A 19,777-nucleotide genomic window follows, 5' to 3' on the forward strand; every position below is an offset into this window, starting at 1 on the left:
AAAAGAGAGCACAGTAATGGGCAGCATTTTTCATAAACTCTGCGTCTCCCAGTATTTTACACAGTTAAATATATTGGTTTGTTTAGGATTTATACTCTTCATGCATTTTAAAGATAGAAGGGTCTGGAGCTGTATTTGCCAAAAGGGGAAGCATTTCTAAATCTCTGTTTCTCTTTTATTTTTCCCTAAACATTTATAGCTTCTGTTATAAAGTGCAAGACACCCTGATCATCGCTTACACTGAACTCCTTGTCATGATAAGCTAAAGTGCATACGTGCTACCGATATGGAACAGAGGTGGCAAAGATGCTGCATTTGCAAACCATCTAACGCCAAGCAAATTAGCAGGAATAGATACGGAGATAAGGGGAACATAAACAGACATCACAAGGAGATGATTCCTTTAGTGCTCTGTCTGCGTGTCTGCTAAAGCTGTCACTGTTACTGGTGCTGTGCCTGCACAGTTACTACTGTTTGTTTCTGCATGACAAGCCAGTATAAACACTAACCTGGTACTCTGAAACTCCATCTGGGGTATGTAGTCAGCTGCTATAATTAGGGAGAGAATGTCGTTGTTCAGTTTATTGCCATTGCTTGAAATCAGTGGGTTGTGTTTGCACTCATTACAATTTAAATTTGCAGTGCATGTTCCTGATCTCTTACGTTACTTTGGAAACCATGTACTGGCAACCGAAAATGAAAGGAATTTTTTAGATTATTTTCCTGAGTTTCTAAGGGATAAAAGACTGAGTGATCTGAAAAGAACCATAGGAAGATCTCCTGTGCCTGGTCAAGGATCTCTAATAGGTACCAATTCAGGACCCATTTGAGTAAGTGCATCAACCCACTTCTGTTCAGGACAGTATTTCAGCATTTGCTGAGATCCCAGTGGTGCCACGGGATGCAGCACAAGTTTAGCAGTAAGCACTTGAAGTGGCTTTTCTGTTTGTTTTCTGTGAATCAGTTCCATATTGTGTTTCATACCATTTTTGACCTTACACTAGTAGAGAGTCGGGAGATAATATTTGAACGTACTGCCTGGAGGAATTCAAATGCTGCACAACAGATGCTAATGACTGCAAAAGGGCTCTGTGAGTGAGAAAGTCTGTTACTGGGGAAGAGTACTGCATTTGTTCTGCCACGCTGGGACCAGTGACAGATTATGTTTGTTCCTCTTCCTGATCCAGTCTCAGATTCATTATGAAATAAGTAATTAGGAAGACTAGGCTTGTAACTTGATGACTCTTAGCCATCAGAAAATGATGATGCTTTAATACTGTCTGCTATAATATGCTCTTTAATACGGATGAGCTGCCATCACTTCATCTATACATCAGAAAAACATGCATGTCTACTTATGGTTTGGTCAGCTGTTGCACATTAAATAAAGAATGATTGTTGTTTAGAAATGTGTACAAAGGCATTGTATCAGTTATATTCAAATAATCTTTTCTTTCTTGTGCGTTAGCAAGTGCCTGAGGAGGCCCTGCTGTAACCCATGCCATGCTGGCAAGTATTTCTGTAAATCAAAAGCAGGAGTGATGAGGGCTCAGAGGCAGTGATGGTACCAGAGCTGTGCAGGCAGTTTTGCAGACTGTTCTCTTACTAAACTTGGGGATTGTAGAATCATGGAATGGTTTGGGCTGGAAGGGAGCTTACAGGTCATCTCGTTCCAACCACCCGCGCCGGGCAGGGCCCCCTCCCCCCAGCCCAGGCTGCCCCCAGCCCCATCCAGCCTGGCCTTGGGCACTGCCAGGGATGGGGCACCCACAGCTGCTCTGGGCAGCCTGGGCCAGCGCCTCGCCGCCCTCACGGGGAACAAATTCTTCCTAATATCTCATCTAAATCTCCCTTCTTTCAGCTGAAAGCCATTCCCCCTTGTCCTATCACTCCATGCCATTGTAAGGAGCAACCACCACCACCACCCCAGCTTCCAACGGGATATTGCTGTTTGTCATGGGGAGTCTTCAAGCTAGAAAGGAAGAAATAGGCAGCGCACCTTGGCTACCTCATTCATGAGGTGGTTGCAATGCCATAGCTGTGGCAGAGCTTCTCGTCCTTGAGAAGTGTCCCCAGCCAGCTCTGAGCCATTTCAGAGAGTCCCATCCCTGGGCTGGCTTTGCTCGGAGGAGGTTTGCCTGGCAGGAGGGTGTTCCCACTGTCCCCAGGGGAAATGGCATCCTCCTTTGCCTCTGCAGAATTCACTGCATTCCTCTTCTCCCAAATCCCACTGTTTCCATGAAACCTTCAGCCAGGGATCATCTCCTTCCTGGCAGGCCAGGGTGCATTTCAGTGGGGTTTAGGCTGAGCGGTGCAGCCCATCCCCGTGGCACACATGTTTGAACAGAGCTTCTGCTTGTACAGTGGCAAGCAGTGCTGGTACATCTGTTACTGAAGGGAGTGCACCTAGAACAAATGCAACCAGTCAACAGAAAAACAATACACAGACTTCACATAAAACACCTCTATGGACATATTTTCCCAATTCAACATTGTTAAGTATTTTTTTCCATGGGTTTTCTCCACGTTGCTATACAATGACTAGTTTCTTCCTCATATCAATAGCTGTACAATGCCCTACTTACTGCTTGTCTGCAGGTGCCTGGTGCCAAATAGCAGAGCAGTGCTGGCACATCCTTGTTGGTGCTTGTTCCTAAGATGCTGAGACCCAGTGGTGAGCGCAGGGAAATGCTCCACTGGACCACCGCAGCCTCCACGCTCTGCTTGCATTCAGAACTGATTTGCCAGCCACCACGTTGGTTTCTTCTGCCTGTGCACATCAGCGAAGCAGCCATGCTGCTTTTGGCACAGATGCTGTGTCATTTGAAGCTGGCTCAGATAACTGCTACTGCCTGCAGACAATAAGCCTTTTTTTTTTTTTTTTCCCCTAGGAATATATCTATTTAAGTTGTCCCTAGCTGCTATCCACTAGTTGAAGTACTCTTCAACTGAGTAAGTCCTCACACTCAATACATCTTAGAAGCAGCTATATTCTTGTCCCACCCAGAAGACACATCAGTGTTTGGGAACTGCTACTCAGAAAGGACCTTGGGACATGTATTGCTTTGTGCCATGTTAATTAATCACAGTCGTGTCCTCAGATCAATATTTCTTGAGATCTGGTATCACATCTCCCTGAAGTCATATTCAAGACTTCCATAGAAATTATTATGAAGCAAATTTTAACTCCAGTGATAGAGGAAGGAGAGAGGGACTCTCTTATGAAGCCTCTGGCTGCTGCTCTGGAAGAGGGTTTCTGGGCAGGATATTCCCCTGGCTGCTGATCTGCTGGGCATTAAGTAGAGATGCAGAAAAAGCATCAATAATGCCCAAGAAAAAAAAGCTGTTTGGCCTCTTGAAATTAAAGACATAGGAAGGAAAAACTGCTGCTCACTGCGAATAATTACAGCCTTCTGCAGCATTTGTACAACTCGGGAGCTTCAGCCAGGCTGGAACATGCTTGTGAATTCCCATGAATGGGAGTGGAGAATTGGGTGCTGGGGTTTTTTTCTTCCCCCTCTGCTAAACTGAGGAGGGAGATAGCTAAAATCGTGAACAACCTCTGTGTGCCCAGAAGCACAGTTAGCCGTAATTGATAATCGTAGGCTTCATATGCAGATGCATTCAGGTTGATGGAACAACAGCGACAAGTGCACAGGATGTGTCATTGTGCTGGTCACGCTGGGTGGCCTCCACAAGCGTGCTGGGGAGGAATTCACACTGTATTTTAGCAGTGTAATCTTCAAACATTCGGTCTGTGTATTTGTGCATTTTTGTCTTGTACAGGGGCCAACCCAGATGAGCAAAACTGCATTCAGTATTACCTCTCCTTACCTGGCTCCCACACTCCCTGCATGCACAATCCCAACCTTCTTTATTTTGCACCTGCTATATATTCAGAAGGGGGGCGGGGGGGAGGGGGAACATGTTTTGTTAGTGATAGAAAGGAAAACAAACAATATACTCCACATCAAACTGTGTCATGTACCCTTTCCCTGGCAGAGCCCCAAGCATCACTGTTACTTGGATTCCAGCAGCGCGAGCACAGAGGGAGGGATTAATTAAGACTAGTACATGTTAATGGAGCTCTAAACCCAAGTTCAGATTGCCTTAACAGACACAAAAAATATCATGGCATTAAACTCACCTCCCTCGGGACCTGCTGGAGCATGTCAGTGAGAGGCTGCCCTTTCCAGGGATGCAGCATGCCTGGATCCGTAGAAACTGCCTGCAGAAGCTGCCCTGCCTTTGCCCCTTGACTGATGGCCACAGCATGCTGCTGCTCTTGCCAGCCCTCTCCTGAGAACCGAGGAGAATTTCTCCATTTCCCCCTATGTATCTGAACTGGCACAGACCTGGGGTCCCTCCCAGTGCACCAAAATCCCGTTCCATGGGCTACAGCAGAGTGGTCAGTTGGTCACCGCTACCTCCAGTTAGCTGAAGCCTTGCAAGGTTTGGTCCCAGGGGCAGACTGAACTCCGCCTGCCTGTCCTGAAACGTTTCAATAAATATTTGTATGCTGCAAAAGCTGCAGGGAGTGAGGGGAAGACCCTTCTTGTAGCCCGTGCTTAAAAAGGGCAAATGATGTGAGCCAGGGAAATATCAGAACAAAAGAGGTTTTGCCTTTGAAAGGTGAGGGCGACATGGCTGCAGGAAGAAAGGCAGGTCGATGTAGAGCTGGCAGCCCCAAGGGATGCCCCATTGGGGTATGAAGAACAACAGCCTTGTGCTCTGTGTGCTTGAGACATCTTTGCAGGTGGGGAATGTATGATAACCTCTTCCAAGCATGGCCAGGGCTTGAAGCTGGCTGCTGAGCTGACCCGCTGCAGGTGCTTTCCTCCAAGCAAGCTGCTGCCTCCCCGCAGTCAAGCTGTGCCAAGTCAAGGGCTATGGCTAGGTCTGTTACACCCTTCATCATCTCCTCATTTCTCTAGTGGAGGATAATCTCTGATGAACAGCATTGCCTGTGGAAGCGGCACGGTTGGGTGGTGGCAAGCTCAGGCTGTTTGTCCAGAGTGAGAGCAGACAGTCATGGTGACGGGGGACACCTGCCAAGCCCAGGCAGACTGCCCACGTGTCTCATAGCTCCCGTGCTTCCAAAGGCGACGTGTGCTCTTTGTGTACTCTAAAACACTGCCCAGCTTTCTCATACTTCTGAAGTTAAGGTCTTAATGTTGTGTTGTTAGATTTTGAGCGTCGCCATTCACACCAGAAAGCTCTTCTGTTTGGAGGGATTTAGAGTAATGCAGCTCTTCATGGGTCCTCATTATTTCTCAAAAGGTGACTGTGTTGTTCAAGTGCACATATTGTGACAAGCATCTAATTATGGATCCTTTCTATAGACCCCCAGAGATGCCATTATGTCCCTCTGCAGTAGAAGGAGGAACATTATAATTTGCATTCAGCATGAGCTTTTCTCCATTATTTCCACTGCACATAAATAAGGAAAACAAATCTTACCGACCACTGGTCCTCATTGCATTTATCTTACATTTCGTTTTTCAAAATAGCAGTTTTGCTTTGCTTCTTTTCCTTGGATTATTGTTGTTTGCCACTTCAGCACTAGCATATCTGCTCTAGTCCAGTCTAATTGACGGGGCACCTTCACAGTGCAATTTGCAAAAATATCTTGGCTAAAAGGGCTTTTCATCTTTTGAAAAGAAAAGCTTGGCTGGAGGAGATGATACACCTGCAGATAAAAGCTTGATCAATAACTACAAGATTGGTGTATATTCATATGACTTTTCCTTTGCACCTGTTCTTTTTAATTTTTAATTTTGAATTTTAATGCACTTTTCCCCTCTTCTCACTACCTTTCTGATGACTGAAATTGTCAGACTTCTAGGTCAACATGCCTTCCCGTCCATCTCTATTTACATCTGTAGATTAAAATAGTTTTGAGGAGAAAATACCTAAATACAGTGTGTATTTTGGCACAAGCTCCTGAATTAAAGCTCTGAATTAAAGGAGGTGTGTAATGAATGCATACCCATCTCATAGGTCGGCATGAGCAGGCAGACCACATCTTCCCATGAGACTGTCCTGTGTTTTTCATTGCATTTCATAATACTCCCACTGACAAAATCCCTGCAGAAATTGGATAAGGACAGAGGTTTAAGCTTTGGGAGGTGGAAAGACCTCATTCTGCTTCTGTTTTTCTCTAACGGCAAGTCTCTTTTAGACCTTCACAGGAGGGTAACTTCTGCAAATGTTTCGGTTTCCCATGTTTTTTCTCTTTTTTACATAACCCAAGTGATAAAATGTAGCATTTAATGCAGCAGAGCCTGATTTGTGTTTGCCCCCATCCTGTTTCTAATAGCATTAAGCTCAAAAGATAGAGACTCCAGAGAAAGGAGGCAGAGCCAGTCAGGGCAGGGATGGACCTGTTCCGTGAAAGCTCATAGAATCATAGAATGGTTTGGATCAGAAGGGACCTTTACAGGCCATCTAGTCCAACACCCTGCAGTGAGCAGGGACATCTTCAGCTCTCTCAGGCTGCTCAGAGCCGCGTCCAGCCTGGCCTTGAATGTTTCCAGGGATGGAGCATCCACCACCTCTCTGGGCAATCATGCCAATTTGCTGTGCTTCACCACCCTCATCATAAAAACCATCTTCTTTATACCTTGTCTGAATCCACCCTCTTTTACTTTAACACCATTAACCCTCATCCTAGCACAACAGGCCCGACTAAAAAGCCTGTCCCCATCTTTCTTATAAGTCCCCTTTAGGTACTGAAAGACTGCAATGAGGTCTCCTCAGAGTCTTCTTTTCTCCAGGCTAAGCAAACCCAGCTCAGCCTTACCTCACAGGAGAGGTGCTCCAGCCCTCTGAGTATCTTCCTGGCCCTCCTCTGGACCTGCACCAAAAGGTCCATGTCTTTGCTGTGCTGAGGACCCCAGAGCTGGATGCAGTAGAGTGGAGTAGAGGGGGCAGAATCACCTCCCCTCGACCTGCTGGCCATGCTTCTTTTGATGCAGACCAGGATATGCTTGACTTTCTGGGCTGCAAGCACACATCGTTGGCTCACATACACTTTTCATCTGCCAGTACCCCCAAGTCCTTCTCCACAAGAATGCGCTCTTTTTTTTTTTTCCTTTTTTTTTTGGTCAGTCTTTGACTTGGGGTTTTATTCCCATTGTATCAATCGGGGCAAAACCTGGTGGTTAACAATGCTTCCTACGAATCCAGCTGTTAAAACTTGTTTCAAGTCAATCCAACCCTTTTTGTTTTAAGAAACGGAAGCAACGCTGCTTTGTTAGTATGACATGCTAAAAAAAGTTCACTGCAAAATAACTTAAAAATAGAAAACAGATCTATGTCTCTTTGGCGCATACTGGTGTGTGCTCTAACGTTGTTTAACTTTCCTTTAGGACAAATCTACTGAGACTTTTTTGGGTATATTGGAATCGCATATTCCAGTGGAGTAAGGTTCCCTCAAAGGTTTTTGCAGACACCCCTGCCCCTGCCATATTGTAACCTTCACGGACTCAACTCATTTGCCTGTACAGAGGTGCCCTGCGGTATGTGAGATGCTCTAGGATGGTACAGGCAGCTGCAGCTATGGCTCTAGCAGGTCCTGGGTCTCTTTAGCTCTTGTGTCATATCTTCTACCTGGTCTAGATGGCTCAGCTACCCTACTGCTTCTCAGATGCCACTGTGTGCCCACAGTGAGGCAAACAGATTGGGCACCGTGTCATTTTTGCTGTTAGAGACAAATTACTCATTGTGGGATACTCTAGAGGTGCAAAGGTAATTTGCACATAAAAGTGCTACTAGTATTCATGGGTTTAAGTCAAAGGGAACTCAAATTTAGTGAAATCAAGCTGTGCTTTGTCATGTGTTCAGGCAATCATCCTTAAGTTTTTCATATTTATAAAGCGTGAAGGCTATAATATTCTAGTGAAACACTTGTGTACCCAACATGCACTGTGAGATGTCAGTTCCCTCTGTTGTGCAAATCGGTATCTTCAGCTAAATAATGTACTGTAACAGCGTGCACATCTGTGGTGTTATGAAGGACGTCTTATGTGCATTTTCACTTGAGAATTTGGAGGGAAGATGTGATGAAGGCAGCAGTCGTTGGCATTATCCATCTTGTATCTCCAGCTCACAGATGTCATTTTGTATTATTTGTGCCAGGTACAGCAGCTGTCACTGAGTCTTCCTCTGCTCAGTGTAGTGCAGATTGTTTCAATATCTCTGTTTTAGTCAGCTGGGCCATGAAAAATTAGTGCAGAGGCATGTTACATCGCTCCAGCTTGCCTCAGCTAGGAGTTTACTTAATTTTTCCCCTCCCATGCCCACACCTGGGCCACAGATGCCACTGAGGAGTGAGTTAAGGATAAAGGCAAACCATTACCATGAACCCTTTTAAGACATGGATGGAGGCAAATAACTCCAAAACATGTTTCTGGAAGAAGGTGGTTAACAAAATGACTCGAAACACAGGGGGAGAGGGTGGTTTGCAGGCTGGGCCTCAACAGTTGGCTCCAAAACTGGCTGCCTGATCATTTTCTGGTTTCTTTGTTTTCCCCATTTTTGTTTCTGTCTCCTACAGGCAAAGCCTACGCTCCCGAGTTCTACTACGACACCTACAACCCCCTGTGGCAGAACAGACCCCGCGTGTACTCCTACAGCCTCCAGTGGACCCAGATGAACCCCGATGCTGTGGACCGCATCCTTGCCTATCGCTTAGGGATTAGGCAGGTGAGGAATGACATTTGTTTGTGCAGGATGTGCCTTTTAAGTCTGCTGACTACTGGGCCTTTATTTTATTTTATTTTTTAAAATTTATTCTCATTTGATTTTACTTCATTTTATTTTATTAACTTTTAAACTGGTTTTACTTTATTTTTTTTCCTCCTACTTTCCATCTTCTGTGAGTCAGGGTTGTTTCTTCTTCTGGAAGGTTTGCTGCCACCTTGCAGAAGTAGTCCTCCGCCACTTGCAGATCCTGGAAACTAATTTGCACATCTGCAGTGTGAAACGAAGAGACTAAAGAGCTGTTCCTCAGAGGGTTTTCAGAGGCTGTGGCTCAAGATATGCTAGAAAGATTATATGAAAGAAACTTGTGGTGAAATTAAACTTTTTATCTCCCTGTATGTGTCTTACATCTTTTATTAGATCTTCCATATGTAAACAGGTAAATATAGGGATAGCTGGAGCTTCCTATGGAAACATGTGGTGATCCTTGAGAACCGAGACATCTTTCTTGACCAAATTAAAGCCGATCACAGGTGTCTTCATAGATTCACTATGAACTTTGCAATGGGAATTGAGACTCTTAAGAAAGTGTGGGACCAACCCACTTACAGAGGAATTGTTAACTTTACGTAGCCATCTCGATTAATTTTCTCTTTAACAGTTTTAAAAGAAGAATATCATCTGCCTTCTTTGAAGGTTATTGCTACAGAGCTTGAGTTTTGAATGGTCAAAGTGAGAGAACCTATCTGTGTGTTGCTTAAACTCCCGTTAAATGGCAACACGTCTGCTCACTCCCCTTTGCCGGGCAAAGTCATCTTTGTTTGCGCTTGCACTTCCCTACAGCAAGGCCCATACAAAAATCTCAGGTTTTTGTTCTAAGAAAACTGTTGTGCCCTGACACTTCTTCACGATCCTGTCCAGAGTCCGGCCATGCCAAACAGTACAGGCGTGCCAGAGATTGACACTGACAGCTTTGGTTTTGGCATCGCTAGGCTTTCTTAAGGAAAAACACATCGTTTGGAAACAACGCGCCTTGCTGTGAACACCTCCTGGGCCACCACGTCCACCTCCGAGTCACATTTTAGCAGCTGGGCTGCCAGCCCAGGTCTGGCTGAGGCATGAGGCCGTGCTGTGGTGCTGTGCCGGTCGGGGTCGCAGGCCTCCCACCACCACTGGGACCACTGGGCATCCCCCCCCAGCTCCTGCTCCCAACCTGGACCTGCTGTAGTTGAATGAAGAAATTTTGCTGCTTAGTCACAAAAATCTATCTGATACTGTTTTGGTCTTGTTCTACACTCTGCCACTGAGCTTGATATTCTTTTAATAATACCATAATTGATCGATTTAGAAAGTATATATTTGGTTATTCCGTGTCTGAAATAATAGTTTGTGCAGCGAGAAAGAGATCAGGGATTAAGACAGATTCTGAGAGACATGTATTTTTGAAAATGTGAGTGCAGGAAGTATTTTGTTATCCTGCAGATCTCCTACAGGGATGAGCTTTGTAAGCTGCAAAATGAATATGCAATCTGAGCATGTTATTTATGCCGAGTGGATGGGGTTTCGCTTGTGTAACTTCTGTGGCAGTTAAGTTGACTGGGACACGTCCAGGGAAAGGCTTTGATACCTGGAGGGTGCTGGCTCTCCTGAACTGGGAGTTTGTCTCTGCCTGAATCTAACTGATTTGAAATGAAAATTGGTGGCTTTTAATACACGTTTATGCAGCTGTTTGCATCACTGAGCAGAAACCAGTTGTGTTATTCCCAGTACCTGAGAGGAATTACTAAATTAAAAAAATAATTTGCTGAAGTAAAAGAATATATAATGAAAATAATTGCGTTAGGATTTTTAGTTTCTTTTTTTTCCATTTAATTTTAATTTACTTTTAATTATCTATTTATCTATAGTTACTTGACTCTAATTACCTTGACAACACTCTGTCAAGCTAATCAAAATATTTTCCTTTTGTCTATCTGAAGCCACCTTTTAAACATGGGTGATTTAGAAGCTAGTGAGCTGTCCAGGCACACACATCCAGTGTTGCAGTAATTCCCCCTGAAACAAGGGTGGTAATTAATTTATTTTAATTTATTTATTTATTTTTACACCTACCTGTACCAGCTACCAGCAGATTGCCTTCTGAGCTGTTTGTGGCTTGATAGTTTGACTTAGCAATGCATTTTTTGCTGGATGTTGCTGTGGGTTTTATTTAACAACAAAAGCTGGGATGAGCATCCTTTGGGAGTGGCAAGAAGCCCCGCTCGTGGCTGTGCAAAGTTCATCGCAGAAGCAGGGTGGGAGGGTTTCTAAGTCGAAGTGAGGGTCTGGGCTAGAAAGCAGCCTGCAGCTCAGCGTGGTGCTGTTGTAAAAAGTGCTCTTAATCTCTGTTTTAATCTTCTAATGCATTGCAAAACACTGCCAGCGGGCTGTGTAGTGGGTCAGTGTGTTGGTATCTGCTTCTGATTCGATTAAGACCATTACCTTTATCTGATCAGTAAATTGCTTTTGTATTAAGGATGCTGCAATCAGAGTGCAAGCTCTCTTCCTCTTCACCTGACCTGTACCTGGCTGCTTCCCTTGAGACAGGCTCTAGGAAGTATTTTGGGAATGTTTAGTTGGTAGCCAGTTTAGGCTTGCTGAATTTTCTGTGGAATTGTTGAAGGCTGTAATATTAACGATGTTTTTAATGCCATTTAATAAAAACAAGAGCTTCTTATGAGAGCGGTTTAGCTCCATTTCTATATTTGCCAGGTTGTTGTAGGAAGCAACACAAAGGATGTGCTTAATAATGAAACTTTTAAAGGGCAAAGGAGCCTGATAATAGAATGTGACAGGCTAGAGATTTTCCTTAAAGACAAATTGTTCTGCTAGCGGTAATTAGATTATACAGTACTATAACAACAGGAAAGAGTCTCCAGTGGCTGGCATACAGGGAGATTGTAGAGCTGGAGATGCCTCTGCCTTGACCAGCTCAGGCAAGCAGAGTTGTGAAAAGTTTCTGGCGACAGAAACTACTGGAAAGAAAAGTCCTGTGCCAGTGGTATAATGCAGGCAGAAAGCAGGTGGAACAGAGAGCCTGAAGCAAAGGAGCCGTGCCGTGCTGAGGGGGGTGTATGCACTGAAAATCATTCAGTTCTCCTTACGAAGAAGTACGAGCAGGAGGTAGGACCTCTTTCACTGTTCTGCTGCTGGCACCTTCAGGGTTCTGTGGTTGCTCTGTAACATCAACAATAATTGTTTTAAGAGCAAAACTAATCAATTTAAGAAGCGAATTGAAAATCTGTAAGAATCACTGCATTTATGTTTTGTGTATGTCTGTCATTAAGATAATTTTGTAGCTCTACCCCTCCCCCTTTATTTGAGGGTACGACCTGCGCATGCAGCAGTGATGGTGAGCAGAAATTTGTTCAGTGGAGTTTGTCCTGCTGGCATGGTAGTGTGTGACAGGTGCTCTGTCCTGGGAGAATCAGGGAGGAACAGGAATTATTTAGAGCTCTTTGCTTTCTGCTTAAGCCCAGACACTCCTGTTGTTGCGTTTGGGGGATTCGTTCCGTGCTTAATGTTATTTTTTTAACAAGCACAGGCTCTCTGTGTTTCTTGTTGATGCAGCACGTGGACAGTGGATTCCCGGCGCTGGGGTTTAATCTGCTTTGAGGATGCTGAGCTGCAGCATCTGCCAAGCCTGCTGTGACAGAGCACCTAGCCCCAGGGAGCGGGCATGGCTGTGCTCCTCTCTACCTGAGCAGTGAGAAATAACTGAAAAAATGAGGCACTAACTACATGGCCGTAGAGTTTACTTGTTGAATGACTGTAAGAGCTGCTGTTCATGCGCTGATAGTGCTCAGAGCCCTCAATCATGTCTTGAGGAGACGGCACAGTTCTGCATTATGCATCCAGGCCCTGTCCCTCCAAGGAGTTATTATGGATGTGGTCTTCTTCTCATGGAATTTTCTGGCTTGGTTCACTTAGGAAAAAAACCCAAAACAAAACACACATTTAGTTGATGAAAGATAACAGCAAGGAACCTGGTCTGATCTGCCATTCTTGTAAGACCAGTCTAGACAATTTTTGCAGGGTAAGAGGGACTTGAAGTGGTCAATCTGATTCCTGAAAGGAGGAAAGCCCTTGTGAGGACAATGGATTCAGTCTATGGCCAGTTCAGCCACCAGCCTTCGGCAGAGAGATTTGGAAGGTGGCAGAGAAAGACCACAATGTATATAATACCTACTTCTCTTTGGCTACTGGCACCAAAAGAAGCAGAGATTAAAGTATTCCTTCCACATGTGTTCTCCTGCAGGTTGCCCAAATTTAGAGTGCATAAAGGTGGTGAACAACCGTTTTGGTACATCTGGGGGCATGTGCAAGCACATCTGCCACCTGAGTTCCATGTGCCAAAGAAGGGAAAGAAAGAATTGAGCACATCCATTCTCCCACCCCCCAGGTTTTCAGGAGCTTTTTCCAGGCTGGAAATGAGAGAAGGACACACTCCTCATCCAAGAGCAGCACATTCTAGTACCTGAGAGTATCAGTAGCAGTTTCCCACTGCTGAAGGGAAAATCTCAATACAGATCTGAGCAGGAAAAAAAAAAAAAGTGCTGCATCTAGCCTAAACAAAGGTTCATTTGAGATGCTCATTTATGACTACCACAGTCTTGTGTGGCAGAGTAAGTTGGAAATTAGGGATACAGCTAGAGCAGGGTATAGTCAAGAGCAATAGATAAGATGTATGGTAGCTTGTTGGCAGAGAATGGGGACAATAACGTGTCACGCTTGAAGGTACAGATCTGAAAGCAGAGGAAGAACAAATGAAGGTAATTAATCTCAGCAATTCCAGCCTTCCAGCCTAGTCACGGGGAGGGTGGAGGGGGTGTGTGTTCTCCAGCTTCTTCTGCAGGACCATGTCCATGCAGCAAGTACACAGCCTTTACCCAGCAGAGCAACTCCAGTTACCTCCTAGACCCTAAAGGGCCCACATTGTCTGTTGCAGTGACCAAAAGGGACAGTGTTATATTAAAAACACAAGGACTTTGACGTGTCTGTGTCTGTGAATGCAGTCTCAGACACAAGGGCATGTGTTTATACTGAATTAGGGCCCAGATTCCACCTTCTTGGTGGTGCTCAATAACCCAGACCATTGCATGGCCCATTGCCTCTGTGGGACCATCTCTCTCTCCAGGCCACTTTCTCTGGGGCTTGCTTTAATTTTCTTAATATTCCTGGAGCAGCGCTGACAGATTGCACCCTGTATGAATCACCGGAACAGTGTTACACCATTTCTGTCAGATCCTGCTTCTTGTCACTAGAGTTAAAATAAAGTCATGTCTCCGGCATAAGAGGATAATTTAATGGTGGGGAAGCAGGACACAGGGGAAAATTATTTGGCATTTTAAGCATTGATTAAAAAGAAGTTGAGAGAAAATGCCAGAGCAAATGCTAAAGAAGTTATTTGAGAAAAAAAGCAGCGTTTGTTTTAACGATATATCAGGAAGCCAAGAAAGTGAAAAAGGGAAAGGGAAAGTCGTGACAAGTAAAGGAGTCATGAGAACAGAGAAGTGTCATTTTTCTGCCTACAGAGTAAAAATGGAAATAGATGAATGGAAATCATTATTTACTGAAGTATTTAGAATGAAAGTCACTTACGAGAAATTTATTTATTTTAGCACACTCAAGGCCCCCACCTGATGGGTAGTAGTAATTCTCCAGATGTTCCTTCTGTCAGGATCATGGTGCTGTCATGACACATTCTACTGCAAAGGGAAAGATGTTTGCAAGCTGGTATTTTCATTTGGCTTGCTGGAGAACCTGTAAAATAGCTATACATCAAAATGTGTACAAAAATTCTATTCAGAACCATTCAAAAATAATTACATCTGTAGTAATTAATTTCAGGGGAGGAAGTGAGAGAGTTGAAAATTCACATATATATTGGAATATTTCTGATGTTGTTCTTGTTAAATATTCTAAGTCTTCTTCTACAGAGGCATATAAGCTGTCCGGAAAATTTCACAGCTTGGATTTCTTTTTGGAAGTCTAAACAAGGCTTTGCTTTTTTTCCTGTTGTTTCTGCACTTGAGAAATGAGACTGAGAGTTTGGCCAAAAAAATGAGTGCAACATGCAAAGGCACGTTTCTTATTGATTTTCTTGTGTTTGGTAAATTGAATTAGAGAAGCAATGGTTCTGTTTTACAATTTTCAGTTTGCAATACTGGTACCTCCTATGCTTATTTTTCACAAGACTGAGGCTTGATTTTGAAAATAGCAAGCTGAGGGCTGTCATTTGAGATTTGTACCAAAGTCTTTTAATTGCTATTTAAAAATGGTTACATCTCCCAGTCTGCAGATATATTAGGCAAACACTCACGTATAACTCTGAAAAAAAATTCTACTGATTCCTTCTTAAGGAATTCAGAGGAAAAATTTTACATGTAAATACATATTTTTCTGTCACGTCCTGATGCTCTGACTTTGATTCCTAAGATGCTCCTGACCGTAACGGCTCTCCCTGGTCCGGGATCTGAGCTGTGTGCATCCAGAGTAGCTTGCTCCGGAGGCTGTGGGCTGTGTTTTCTACAGAGGCAAAGACAAAACATCCCAGGCAGAGCTGTGCCCATTCACGTTACCACAAAATTTGGACCGTAAAACTAAACTCCCTTTCTTCACAGAAATTTACAGGCAAAACCTAACATATTCATTAAATGCAAGCAATTACTGCCTGCTGGGACTGCCTTGGCTCGATTTTTGTTATATAAGTATAAACTCCTGCTGTTTCATTGCTGATTTTAATACCTAATTCATATTAATGCTTTAGTCTGGTTTCTTAAGGAAACAAGATGCACCAGAATGTTGTAAACTTACTGCCTGTGATTTCTAAACCCAGGCCTTCATTTTGGTCACATCTGATAAGGAAGAGAAGTGCAGCAGACAAGGAGAGTCCCACCAGTGTTTTGAAAGCATGGGGACCAGTCAAAGCGAAAAACATAATTACAGAAAAAAATGGAAGGGTATGATCATATTATTCAAAAAGAATAAAACGTGGACCTGCGGCAGGTTGTATGAATTCCCTAGCTTCATAGCCAGCTCTGTGGAACCCACTCCTGGGCTACTTTACATTTTCGGGCAATATCTAATCCTTCACTTCAGGGTATCTCAAGCATATCTATACATTTCTCTTTGTATATTTTATACATTGCAGGAACCAGAGTTCTCTGTTGCCAAGTCACCTTGACTTCTGCCAACAATGGCAATGTGGTAATTCCCTAAAGTCCAAATCCCACGCAGAGAAGAGCTCTTGTGCCTGAAGCCGTGATGTTGACATAACTTGAGGTTTTTGTTGCACGTTTCACTTCAATGAAAAAAATACTTATTTGTACTCAGGTGCGTATGCTCTCGCCCAAAATTGCCAAAATCAAGCCTCACACTCTGACCTCAACCTGTGCGCAGTGATCACACTCAACTTTATTTTGTCTCAGCAGAAAAATCTTCAATATGAATTGATTACTGATGAGAAATGTAGCATATCAGTCAGACTTTGGGAAAGATGCAGGAGAAAATGGAGTGAACTGAAGAGCAATTTAGTGAGAGAAATGACTCAAGCTGGAGGAATTTGGTTTATTATATAAGCTATTTGCTGTTCACTATTTAAACTCTTGTGGTAGGGCTGAATCTCCTCTTCCTGCTCTCCCTGTGCACGTGCTGATGCACGGCGCTGGCTTTGTGTGCTGCAGCCAGAGCATCAGGAGGAGCAGTTGAGTTCATAGAATCACAGAATGGTTTGGGCTGAAAGGGACCTTAAAGACCATCTTGTTCCAAGCCCCTGCCATGGGCAGGGACAACTTCCACGAGACCGGGTTGCTCAAAACCCCATCCAGCCTGGCCCTGAGCACTGCATCGCACAAATCATCCGCACCACCCAAACGAGGATGTGTTTTTCTTTAAAGTGTTGAGCCACTCCTCCAGCAGAAGCTGGGCCCTTGATGAGAACATGCTCCACTTACAGCAGAAACAGCAGAAGAGCAGGCAAGACGGGATGTGAGTTGTCATGACTGCTTTCTCACGCTGCTGCCATGCCCAGTGAATGCAAACCGTGGGCAGTCAGGAGTTCAGTGCTGATCAGATCCAGGTTTAAAACTAAAAGTATGCCTTTGCCTAGAAATATCTTTAATTACTCTGTCATAATCTTTATATAAATTTCCATAATGTGAGACTGTTTAAAAATAATCTGTGAATGACAGCAATGGTTTTCTTGTTACTATTGATTTCCTATGATGGCATACAGTTGTTCAGATATATTAAAGGATTTTCAAAAATGAAAACTAACAGAGAAACAAAGCAAGGAAACTTTGAATGTTGAAAATTTATATAAAACTTATGGCATATGCCCTTAGGCAAATGCATGATGAATAAGAGAGTGTCTGGCATGCAGCAGGCTTTCGGTCATAGCAAAATGTAGCATAGATAAATATTTGAAAAGGCCTTTGAGCGTTACAGAAACTTCATTCTGATGAAGGAGGCATGATTTTAGTGAAGATAGTTTCAGAGCAGCATCGATGCCTAAGAATCATAAATAAATTGCATAGTATATTCCAGGTATCCCGTTAAAATACGTTAGGATGTCAGGATAAAACTTAGCAATAGTTGCACTTGCTGAAGGTGTAGGTCTGTTATCCCAGGCGTTTATCAGCACCCCAGATGAGCCATGGGCACTGAAGGAGAGGTGCAGCCCAAAGGGGAATGCAGGCGGTTAAGTGTCTGAGGCAAAGCTTGTTCCTCAGCTGTTACATTTTGTGGCCCCTCACGTACCATTCTTCCCTGAACTGATTGAGTTTCCTTGAGACTATTTGCACTTTTGATCTTTGTATCATCCCATGTCAGTGAGTTCACTGCTGCCTCTGCCCCTTGTGTGGAGAGCGAGCATCTCCCCTAGCATGCAGCCTTCATGCACACAGAAGTAGCTTGAAGTACGCTATTCCTGACACTATATCTGTCCCAAAATCAAATAATGCCAGAATAGAGCTGTTTTCACCCACTGAATAAATACCATTCACTGAATGAGCTTCACCTCTTTCCCTCTGACTGTTCCGTAAGCGTCCTTATTGTTCTCTCATGTTCAAGACCTATTCTAAAGATAGATTTGCTGCGTTCTTCCTGTGTCGGCAGGATACACCCGTGCTTTATTTCATGGGCTGTGATGAACTTCTGCTCACAGCATTCCTCTGAGATAATTTTATCAACCTGAAACTTAGAGAAAGTTCAGAAATATTCACTGCTAGTAGGGCTCTCTTTGGGAGAGGGATTTTGCCTCTGTGTATTTGAAGGCAGCATCAAGATTCACCCTCAGAGACACTTCACCTGAAATCTGGACATCTGGTGTCACTGAGAACAGATGCTGTCACCCTCATGCTGGACTTTTTTGTGCAGTGCTTCTCCTCACCACCCTCCTGAGGCATGTCTCAGTTTCCATAGACTTTACGTTTGGTCTCTTGGGCAAGTTATCCTCAAGTTCAGCGCTGCGGCCAGGGGACAGGAGGGTACCATCAGCTCTTGGCAGAATTACAGAGCATAGCCAAAGAGCTTAGATTCCAAGGGCTACCAAACTCAAACATGGAGTGTCGCTGCACAATACTTCACAGCGACAAAAGTCCTGTTGATGTTTTTTCTGTCAGCAGGGTATTGAGTATTTGCTGTATTTCTGGTCTTTGTTAACAAATGGAAGTGTTCTTGCGTAGCAAAGGCAGCTGTCACATTCCTTAGCATCTCCCTTCTGCACTGGGATGAGCAATTCTGACAACCTGTAAAGGGAATATTTATCTTCTGAGCTTTCTGATCTGTTTCTAAGGCCGCTCAGGTTGAATAAGTATCTGCATGTCTAGATGGTGTATGAACTGAAACTATTAAATTTGTTCGAGGTCTGCCTGGGTTTTCCCTAGCATTGTTAATGAGTGCATTTCCAAAATGAACACTGCAGATCATTAGATGTTAAAAAAAAAAAAAATAAAAAAAATGAGGTGAATTGACTACTTACCAGTGACCAAAGCTGAGGCTTCACCAATGTTAGCCCCTGTAAACAGCCTTAATGCCTGTATGAGGGGCAACTGGTGCAGGACAGACCCCAGTACTAGGAACTCTGCAGATCAGGGCTTCTTGCTGGGATGCCCCCTTGGCTTCTACCCTCAGGTTTCTGCAAAACCAGCTCTTACCTTTATGTAGTCTTACCTTTGTATTGGTCTTAAGCTAATAGATAAGGAATCCTAGATGTCTGCTAAAGACCTGGACATTTTTTTACTGGGCATAGTCTCACTGTCTGTCACCATAAATTCTGTCCTTACTGAAAGAGGTATATGTAATTTAGGGGAAAAAATAATTGTAAAAAATACGTTTTGCCAATAAAACCAAGAAAGAAGTGCTACTATGAAATGCAATCTGATTCTGCTCCACAGTGATGTACTGTCTGTGTTCACCTGAGACCAGGAAGGATTTCTTTGTTTTTAAAAGTCCTGTGGAAATCTTAGTTGCAGTTTGGAGAGAAGAGATGGTAAATGAGAATTATCCTTTTCTTAATAATGCGATTATGTTGGCAATTCCTTAAACACAGGTGTTGCTTGCTCCTAGGCGAGGGATGCTTGCAGCTAAATCAGAAAATACTAGCCAATGTACTAAGTACAGGCTTTCACCAAATAACGTGCATTACAAAAACTGTAAATTGTTGGGATGAGAGTGATTTGTTCCTATAGACAACTGCTCCATCCATTCTTTTGTTGTTAAGCATGTTCTTTATTCTCTGAAACATACGTATGTTTAAATTGAATGCAAACCATATTGCCTTTCAATAAGCAAATGAACATCCTACTGCAATACATCTGTGTTTCTGAGCTGATTTAAAACATCACATTTACATTTTGAGGACTTCGTTAAACATCTAGTGGCTATCTCCTTTCCTCTGGTGCAGCAGTTGTCTTAAGCATTTAAGAAATGGTTTGTTGAAACATTCATATCTGACAGTTGAGCACTTATTTATGGGCAAAAATTCATTCTTACTTAAAAAGTTAAGCAAAATCAGTATGTTCACATTCCTTAG

General features: G+C 43.6%; 1 protein-coding gene across 1 annotated transcript in view; it reads left to right on the forward strand.

Moving 5' to 3' along the window:
- MDGA2 (MAM domain containing glycosylphosphatidylinositol anchor 2) overlaps nucleotides 1-19,777 on the forward strand; it is a 389,698-nt gene that overhangs the window by 328,284 nt on the left and 41,637 nt on the right. Inside the window, exon 10 of the mRNA XM_080397260.1 lies at nucleotides 8,558-8,706. Coding sequence (XP_080253386.1) covers nucleotides 8,558-8,706 — 149 coding nt within the window. The remainder of the gene's footprint in view (nucleotides 1-8,557; nucleotides 8,707-19,777) is intronic.

This window comes from Falco punctatus, assembly GCF_963210335.1.
Source record: "Falco punctatus genome assembly, chromosome: 7".
Lineage (NCBI taxonomy): Eukaryota > Metazoa > Chordata > Aves > Falconiformes > Falconidae > Falco > Falco punctatus.